General features: G+C 30.4%; 1 protein-coding gene, 1 long non-coding RNA gene and 1 other non-coding gene across 4 annotated transcripts; all 3 read left to right on the plus strand.

Annotated features, from left to right (window-relative positions):
• Positions 1 to 533: 533 nt before the first annotated feature.
• LOC130449226 (eukaryotic initiation factor 4A-I) lies at positions 534 to 9,441 on the plus strand. Of its 2 annotated transcripts, XR_008910429.1 has the most exons (7): positions 534 to 827; positions 2,929 to 3,188; positions 3,992 to 4,377; positions 4,438 to 4,665; positions 6,547 to 6,770; positions 7,660 to 7,871; positions 9,256 to 9,441. XR_008910429.1 is itself a non-coding variant. In XM_056786911.1 (6 exons), the coding sequence occupies exons 1-6, from the start codon at positions 808 to 810 to the stop codon at positions 7,802 to 7,804; spliced, it is 1,263 nt and encodes a 420-aa protein (XP_056642889.1). In that variant the 5' UTR covers positions 534 to 807; the 3' UTR covers positions 7,805 to 9,441. The 2 variants fall into 2 exon arrangements, 1 of the variants encoding a protein (XP_056642889.1); XM_056786911.1 differs by having other exon boundaries at positions 7,660 to 9,441.
• Positions 867 to 2,888, plus strand: LOC130449227 (uncharacterized). Its single transcript, XR_008910430.1, has 2 exons — positions 867 to 1,318; positions 2,406 to 2,888. It is a non-coding gene; the product is annotated as an uncharacterized LOC130449227 (long non-coding RNA).
• Positions 6,246 to 6,325, plus strand: LOC130450012 (small nucleolar RNA SNORD53/SNORD92). Its single transcript, XR_008910525.1, has one exon. It is a non-coding gene; the product is annotated as a small nucleolar RNA SNORD53/SNORD92 (small nucleolar RNA).
• Positions 9,442 to 9,612: the final 171 nt, after the last annotated feature.

Here is a 9,612-nt window from a genome sequence, read left to right on the forward strand (position 1 = left end):
GCTTAATCGCAATTGGTACTTCATTACAGTAGGATATAAAACCACATCATATTTATTTTCAAAAATTATATTAATAATAAAAATAATTGATTAAAATATGATTCCAAATATAACTTTCATTTATATTGTATTTAAACTAAAATAATTATACAATTTTATACTGTAGTATTCTTTATCAATGAGTAGATAGATATAAGATGTATGAATACAAAACAACCTATTTTTATTTTGTAATGTTATTTTAAATATAGTGTTATTTAACATATATACAGTTCTCTAATATAATTTAAAAGTCATATCAAATATTGACATTTAGTTTTGAAGACGTTTAAAAAAATACCTGTCAATAAGAAGTAAGTATATTTAGTTGAAAATTCATTTTTTTATATTATTTAGTAAACGTCGAAATCTAGTAATAACAGATCACATTCAGTCAAATTTATAAATATAAATAATTATTTTTGTCAAAATTAACAAGTGGCATATTTCATTACGAATATGAACTTTGAATTTTGGCGGCTGTCTTGACAGCCAAGTAGATCGGAAATACAGCAGTAGAACGGCCATGTTCTGCCGCCTAAGAAAATAATTCCATCTTATATTTGCAAATAATCACCGAAACTGTAAAACGAGTACACATTTTTAGGTAAAACAATCCTCACTTATTTAAACCTACTTAATAAAAAATACCTAACAGACTTTGGAACGCGCTGAAGTGTTCGAATTACCTGGGCGTAGGAACATTACATCCCACTTCAAACTTCAATTTAGAAGTCTTTTCCGTTTAGCAAAACGCGGAGTGTAGACATGTCTTTGCAAGATAGACGGTAAGTTTTGTTTTTCACTTGAAAATACGTATTGTTCATTATTAAATCGTAAGTAAAAATGTTTAGTTATTATATTTATATGTGACAGAATTTATTTTCCTCAATTTTCATGGCATACTTCATATCATTTTTGATAATTTTTTTCGGCCTGAATGTTCAGAATTCCTTGCCAACATGGCGCTCAGGAATTCCAGTAGTATTTTTGTGTTGAATATTACAATATTACGTTTATATTAGCTATAATATTTTTAACCCTAACTTTAAAGTTAACTATATATAAAGTTTGAACCGGAAATTAATCTGTTTTAGTTATCTCTAACGTGTTTGAAAGTCCACGTGAAGTTTTTAATGTATATTATATAACTGTAAAGACTTTTCAAGTTTTCAGTTAATTTTTGATTTATTTGAATGCATTTCTAATAGCGTTAAATTTATTCCGTTGTCTTATGAATGTGGCATATGTTTTAAAACATGACTCATATTTTTTGAAGGTTAGTGTAACTGTTATATATAACAGCAATGGTGCTTTACGAAAATGATGATGTTTAGGGCTTTGAATAATTTTCCGAATGTAGTTGTGAAAAAAATTTAGTGCTTAGTTCAATTATCTATCTCGAATAGGTATTGGAGAATGTCGGAACATCAATTAGTAATTAGGTGATTGGAAATTTTGATAACGAATTGATTTGTAATGACAATAGATTATTAATATGCCTTATAAACAACTCATAAATTCCATTATTTATTTATCATCATCAAATTTTGTCATTGATATAATTTCAATCAAATTCTTTGTTGGTTGTGTGCGTAAAAGTTTAATAAACAACAAGGAGAAGGACCCTTATCGTTTTAAATTGATTGTTTTCTAATTCAAATCATTACATTGTCATAATATCAATATGATTTCTATGAAATGTCAACAGTTAATATAAGGAGACTTAGTCAGAACGAAATCTTTTATCTTGGACGTATTTTTCTTATCACACGTGGTAATTTAATGAATTGTATTTAAATAAAAATGTACAACATTTCTGGGACAGAGAAGTTTATTTTTGCAAAAAAATTTTGTTCATAATCAGGTAAAGAACATTCCAAGAAAAAAGGTTCTTATTTAAGTATCCAAATATCTTCAAATAACAGTACTGGAAGTCAAGGACATATTAAAGTGATTGTTAAATTGAAATAGGGGTTGAGGCAGGTAAAAGTGAGCAAAAATATGAATAAACATCTTTTATTAGAGTCCTCAATCATAATCCTTATAACCTCGAATGTTATTATAGTTTTTACAGCACATTTAAAATATTTTTATAAATGTATTTATTAATTCGAATGACGAATTTATACATTTTTTTGAATTTCCTATTTTTTTTTTAATTTTTTGGATTAGTAATTTTGATTTGGTACTAATTCAAAATAACCTATAAATTTTTAAACAGCAAAAAAGTTTCATATCAAATTTGCTAGGGGTATTGTTTATTACGAGGGTTGTTCATAAAATAAGGTTTCACGAAACACGTTTTTCATTGTGAACCTTAACTTTATGGATAAGCCTCGTATATTAGAGATAGTAAATATTAGGGAGCTCTTACTCTAAGTACCTAAGGATTGAGATGCACATAACGCATGCGTGAATCTTAGTATATATACAAAAGTGAATATTAGAAATTTAGTTTTTAAATTGTTGGAGATAGAGTGAAGTGCACAGAGAACTGATAATGACGTAAGTTTTTCATTTATCTTGAATCTACGATTAAACAATTTCATTGTTACCAAGTTATTTTAGATATATTTGAATCTTTGATCTGTTTATCATTATGTAAAGAAGATATCTACTAGTAGGCCTAATATTTTTTAAATTAGGAAGATTTATCTCAAATCAATTTTTTTTACAAAGAAATAAACCAAATAAAAAACATTTTTTCATTCCTTTTGGCGCTTTTTAAGTCATAAATCCATTTAAGAAATTTCAAGGTCATCATCAAACAATATTTGCAGTATAAAATGAATAAAAAAAGATTTATGTTCTTGAGGAACCTGTGATCCGATACCGTGCGATTAAAAGTACTTTCACTTGACAAATATCATTTTTTTGATCTTACAGTAATGAAGAGTGGGACAAAAATGGCCCATCCAATGAAGATAATCAACCTCAGGGTTACGACGGTCCACCAGGAATGGACCCCGACGGTATTATTGAATCCAATTGGGAAGAGGTCGTCGACAATTTCGACGATATGAACCTTAAAGAAGAACTACTGAGAGGTATATACGCCTATGGTTTCGAAAAACCCTCCGCCATTCAACAAAGAGCGATCATTCCTTGCGTTAAAGGGCACGACGTTATCGCTCAAGCCCAATCAGGTAAGGATCGAAAATTTCTGGTACAAATTTTTGTTGATAATTGAAATCCTGTGATATTTGAGAGGTTTTGATTTTCGATTTGAAATTTCTTGATGCACACAGGTAGATTGAACATCGGAGGACCCGTGCTGACATTGTATTACCATTTACTACAATGACAAATTGATTAGTCGTTGTCTAAGTGGTAACATCTATCCTCAGCTCCGTTTACCTCGTGAGACATTTTTAAAGTGAAATATTCGATTATTGTCAATTTTTTTTTGTGATTTTTGCTATAAATTCATGCAGATCTTGATGTCATTGTTGTTTTAATCGACTGTCAGGGCATAGGGTCTTGGAGGTTTTCTGTCTGGTTAGAGGCTGGTTTGGGATAGTTTGGTAGACAGAAAAAAATGTTTTATACAACTAGAACCTCGAAGGTCCTGTGGAATGGTCTTTTCGATAATCCCAATCTTGTAAAAGGTTGTTGTAAGAAAACTGTCACTATCTGGGGCGTTCCGAAAGTTAACTTGATCGCTAGTTGAAAAGTTTCCAAGAGTTCACAAACCAAATTAAACGGATTAGATTGTTGTCCTGAATTCCAAGGAAAATACTTTCACAAGGATACTGAAACTATGTTGGAAATATGCTGTGTTCAAAAGGATTCAAAAGCCCTAGTTGGGACTGATATACTGTCCGGGTGCAATCTTTTATTTTTGTTTACTGTATGTATTGGTTTTTTAACTATTAGTTGTCGTCTAATTTGTTTGTATAAAATGAGGTAGTTTGAAGAACCATTAAATTATCAAATAATTTTTGTTTAGGAACCGGTAAGACTGCAACATTTTCCATTTCTATCTTACAACAAATAGACACAACCGTAAGGGAATGTCAAGCTCTTATATTGGCACCGACTCGTGAATTGGCACAACAGATTCAAAAAGTAGTAATCGCATTAGGAGATTTCATGTCTGCGCAATGTCACGCGTGTATTGGAGGTACCAACGTCAGAGAAGATATGCGTAAATTAGAAACCGGTGTACACGTAGTAGTCGGAACACCGGGTAGAGTCTTTGATATGATTACTCGTAGAGCCCTTAGAACAACTCACATTAAGATGTTCGTTTTGGACGAGGCAGACGAAATGTTGTCGAGAGGTTTCAAAGACCAGATTCACGATGTTTTTAAAATGTTAAACTCTGACGTTCAGGTAAGCGAAATTATTATTTTGGAAAAATAATAGAATATCGTAAATTATTTTTTTATTTAGGTTATTTTACTTTCCGCTACGATGCCAAACGATGTGCTGGACGTGACGAAATCCTTTATGAGGAGCCCCATCAGGATATTGGTTAAAAAAGAAGAACTCACTTTAGAAGGTATCAAACAGTTCTTCGTGTATGTAGAAAAAGAAGATTGGAAATTGGAGACGCTGTGCGATCTTTATGATACTCTTTCGATTACGCAGGCCGTAATTTTCTGTAATACACGTCGTAAGGTCAGTAGATCCTCGTATATAAATCATTATTTTTCGGTAATATGTGAAAAAGGAGTAGTTCATTTGCGAATATCTTCAACTTTGGAAAAATTCATTTTTCGATGAAAATTCTTTTCGGGATTAAAAATATTGTTTTGTTGAAAACATACTTTCCAAAATTCATTTATCGTAGAATACTTTTCCAATTTGGAAAGAAATTTGCACTTTTTTTTTAGATTTTTTAGAAAAATTAATTTCTGCTTGGAAGAAATTGTTCTTGAATTTATTAGAAGTAGTTCAAATGATCATCTGAATCAGATACATTGACTGGTTCGTTGACAACAGTTCAGTTTTGAATAAAGAAAGTCAAATTACTACTAATTCAAGTGTCCACTATTTGCGAATAAGTTTGTTTTGGGAATTGATAGTTTTTTAAAAATTCTTATTCGAATATCCAAGAAAAAAAATAGTTTCGATTTAAAAGAAATCAAATTCAATCAAAGTAGTTCAAGTGATCATTTTGAAACAGGTTAATTTCGAAAAGTTGATCAGCTTTATTGAAAGTAGTTAATTTGCATCTCTGAAGTTTCTAGGAAACAAATTTATATTTATTCAACAATGAATAATTCGAATTATTATAAGTAGTTCAAATGATCAATACCTTGAGACAAGTTTGTGTTGAGAATTGATAGATTTTAGGAAAGTAGTTCGTTTGCACGTTTTTTCAAATTCTGAAAAATAATTCTTGTTTAAGACAAGAATTCAAATTTATTAAAAGTAGCTCTAGTGATTATTAATTTGGAACAAGTTAATTTTGAAAAGTTGATAAGGTTCATTGTTGTTAGTTCATTTGAATCTCATATTTCATGAGAAGATTTGATTATTAGAAGTAGTTCATTTGAATCAAATTTGTTTTGAAAAGTTGATGAATTTATTGTAAGTAGTTCATTTGCACGCCTACGAAATATTTCAGAAAAAAATAGTTTCAATACCAAATAAAAATAACATTTAGTTAGAAGTAGTTTAAGTGATCATTAGTTTCAAAAAATTTATCTTTAGAAGTTGATGGATTTATTCTAAGTAGTTCATTTGCATCTCTAAATTTAGGAAAAGAACTTGATTCCTATTTACAAACTTGTTAGCGCATTTAATGAAATAAGTTTGTTTCGAGAAGTTAGATCTATTGAAGATCAATAGTTTGGATTTAAAATAAAAATTTGATTTATCAGAAATTTTTTCAAATTAATGAGGAACATTGAGAGTAGTTCATTTACATCTCGAAATTATTGGGAAAATATTGCTCTTCACTTGTGGATTGCTCGTTTATCTTGAGATGTTGATGGATTTATTGAAGTAGTTCATTTGCAAGTGTGTTCAAATATTTTTTAAAAAAAATTAGTTTTGTTTCTAAATTTATCAAAACTGGTTCAATTGAACTATTATTAGAATGAAATTTGACATGTTTGTTGAAAGTAGTTCTTTTGCACATTACTTCAAATTGAAAGGAAAAATATAAATGAGGAAAATGTATTCAAAACCGTAAAATTTTAATATTTTCAATAAACTTTTGAACTACTCTTTTTTATCTTTGAAAATAACAATCTATATGATGATTTAAACCAAAGGTTTCGCAATTTTGACTGATTACAGTTGAGGAATTTACTCTTGGCAGTCTGATAGATTTAATCGAAGAAATTTATGATTGTGTTAATATTTTACTTTTCATTAAGGGTGGTTTACACAAAAAGAAAATCAAACTACCCTTTATAATATTGTTGAAAGAATTTATATGGGGTTTCCATGCGTTTATTGACAGAATCATAATTTCTCCTATTTTTTTTTACTAAAACAATTTTTTGCTTTCGACATTTTGTTACATATATGAAATTATTGAAATAATAGGTCGACTGGTTGACGGAAAATATGCACAAGAGAGATTTCACCGTATCGGCAATGCACGGTGATATGGAACAACGAGAACGAGACGTCATCATGCGTCAATTTAGGACGGGATCCTCGAGGGTTCTTATCACTACAGATTTATTAGCCAGGGGTATTGACGTACAACAAGTTTCACTAGTTATTAATTATGATTTACCTTCGAACAGAGAAAATTATATACACAGGTCAGTATATCATTAAAATTGATTAACGGATAACCGTATACCCTTACCCGTATCACATAACCTCTAATTTATCCTAACCAGTTCTTCTTCGGATTACCGAAGACCTAGACAAATACGTGGAGGACTTCCAATCTCTCATTATCGATGTCGCCATTCCTCACACATCAATCACATATCACAAAACATTCTAAGTATTATTCATCAGAAGAAGCAGTTATACAGGTTGTATTTACATTTGAATTAGAGACCGGATTAGGACTATAGATGGGATCTTGGGTTTTCGTGACCCATACCCAAGATATAACAGAATTACCCACCTACCACTTCAGGGTGAGAAACTCCACTCCTTGACGGTACGGAATCTCTAAGCAAGCATTGAAAAACTCCATGAGAAGGCTTGCTCAAAACCTGCCAGTGACCTGGGTAAAATCTTTGAAAAGCTGATCAGTAACAGAATCTGGTACCAAGGAAAATCTAATTCTCAAATTCCTGTTTGGATTCAGATCCGAATATTTCAGCCACAACGCCATCGCCAATCTTCTATCATAAACGAAGCCATCAACTGTCGCATTTGTCATATATATGGATGTGCAGAAGGCTTTCGATTGGGTTTGGTATGCTGGATTTGTTAGGAAGCTAGATAGATAATGATAAGAATCAGTACACATTATCCCCACTACAATTGCAACCCTGTGTTTATATATTAGGGTTAAAACAAAAAAAAAACCCTCTCTTGTCCTGATATTTTATGATGACACTTTTTCCACCAAGATCGCTGATAGTGCTGATGTTAATAAGTACAGAGTCTGATGAATTTTGAATAAAATTTTTCAATTTTTTGCAAATCGATTTTTGTTTTCTAACGTTTTTTGTTTGTTTTTTTTTGTAGGATTGGTCGAGGTGGACGATTCGGTCGTAAAGGGGTAGCAATAAATTTTGTAACCGAAGACGATAAACGCACGCTTAAGGATATCGAACAATTCTATAATACGAAAATAGACGAAATGCCGATGAACGTTGCGGATCTTATATAAAACAGGCGAGGTTATACAGAGTGTTGGTGTGTTTCTATTACGACGTATCTCCTGAAGGTTCTCTGGTGTGAGTATTAGCTTTCTATGCTAAATCTGCGACATTATATATGCGAATATTGTGCGCCTGCGCCATCGCGTCTCTTTAGGACAACGCCGTTCAAAATAAAAAAAGGCACGCTACCCCTCTTTAATAAACCCCCCTCACGAACTCTCTGAGTGTCCAATTTTTTTTTTTTTAATATATATATTGTTGTTTCGGTTTAATCTCGTAGTGCATTTTTTAATTGATTGATTGTTTGAATTTTCTTTTTGTCTTTATTTTTTTTTTTGGGGAATATACTTTAGATTTAGTGTTTTTTATAATAATTCGGGAGGCGTGTGGCTGTATGGAGGCCGGAGGTCCCCCCGATTTATCGAGGGGTACCGAAGGTGGGAGCGTTTTAGTGATTTTCTCCACACAGTTTGTTCGTCTCCATAAGGGTTTAGTTGGTATCTGGAAAGGTTATTATATTCATAAACGTTGTAGAAGGAAATTCTGGTTTATCACATAGACTTTTTTGTATATTAAGATTTAATAAAAGTGGTGATAAAAAAAAAACGTTTTTTTCGATTTTTTTTTGTTATAAAAAACGATACTGTGTCTAAAGAATTTCACAAATATCTTGTGTATGTGAAAAATTAATAAAACGATTTCAAAAAAATGATTGTTGTTCATAACAATTCGTTCAGAGTAGTTCGTTTGCACTATTTGTTTAAATATGTATTGACATGTTAATCAGTAGTAGTTCATTTGCACATATTTTCAAATAAGGAGTTGTTTTAATAATTTCTTAAATCTTGACGTTTGTCTCAAAAATAGTTCATTTGCACATTACTGTGAATTCCAAAAATTAACCTTGGTAATGAATATGGCTCTTTATTTTTCAAAAGTAGTTTATTTGATTATTCATATTATTAATTTAGAAACAAAGAATATTTTAATTTCATAGATTTATTCAAAGTAGTTCATTTGTACTAACTTCCCGAAGGTTTTTATGTTGTTTAAAAGAAAAGTTTTTTGGCATTTACCAGAAGTAGCTCACTTGCACTTCACTCAAAATTTCAAATAAATTAAGTAGAAAGTGTAAAATTTTTCGACTATATCTTCGAATTGAAATTAACGTTTCTTCAGATACAGTTTCAGTTTTATATTAAAATCATAGTAGGGTCTCTTAGGAATAGTTTTTACCTAATGTAATTTTTAAAAAATTATTTTGTTTTAGAGACTCCACTATGATACCTCTCCAAGAACCAAAACCCTGTTAAGTAAATTGATATATTAAAAAAAAAAGAACAAATCCGGAAGGAAAGTCCAACTAACTTCTATCGATCGAACACACTTTGCGTGACTTTTCTTCTTTTTGTTAATATAAAAAAAAAACATTGAAAGATATTTTTTTTCATTTTTACAGGCGTCGTCAATACCTGTGGACACCACAATTTGGAAATAAAGATCTAATTTCCATTTTAAATTACAATTCAGTGGTTTTGCTTCTTATTTAAAACCCGTTTTCCACTCATCCACTTCCTATTTCTTTATTTTTTTTTAATTTATTGCCAACCTAACTCGTAAAGTAAATAAATTTATTTTTATTTAATTATCGGCTTTAATTTCTCGAAAATACCCAAGGAATTGTAAATAATCGTTAATTTTTTCGTGGAAACATTATTTAAATAGTAGGCACGTAATTATTTAGAAAAAAAACTATTTTTATAGGTTAGTTGATAATTTTTCAAATCTAGTTTATAAACATTTCCCTTGTAAACAT

Source organism: Diorhabda sublineata, chromosome 10 (genome assembly GCF_026230105.1).
Source record: "Diorhabda sublineata isolate icDioSubl1.1 chromosome 10, icDioSubl1.1, whole genome shotgun sequence".
Taxonomy (NCBI): Eukaryota; Metazoa; Arthropoda; class Insecta; order Coleoptera; family Chrysomelidae; genus Diorhabda; species Diorhabda sublineata.

Excerpts from the sequence above, each read along its gene's own strand:
- LOC130449226 (XM_056786911.1), top strand. The coding sequence starts at position 808 with ATGTCTTTGCAAGATAGACG. Across the intron at positions 828-2,928 it reads ATGTCTTTGCAAGATAGACG|TAATGAAGAGTGGGACAAAA; the intron begins GTAAGTTTTGTT and ends TTGATCTTACAG. Across the intron at positions 3,189-3,991 it reads TATCGCTCAAGCCCAATCAG|GAACCGGTAAGACTGCAACA; the intron begins GTAAGGATCGAA and ends ATTTTTGTTTAG.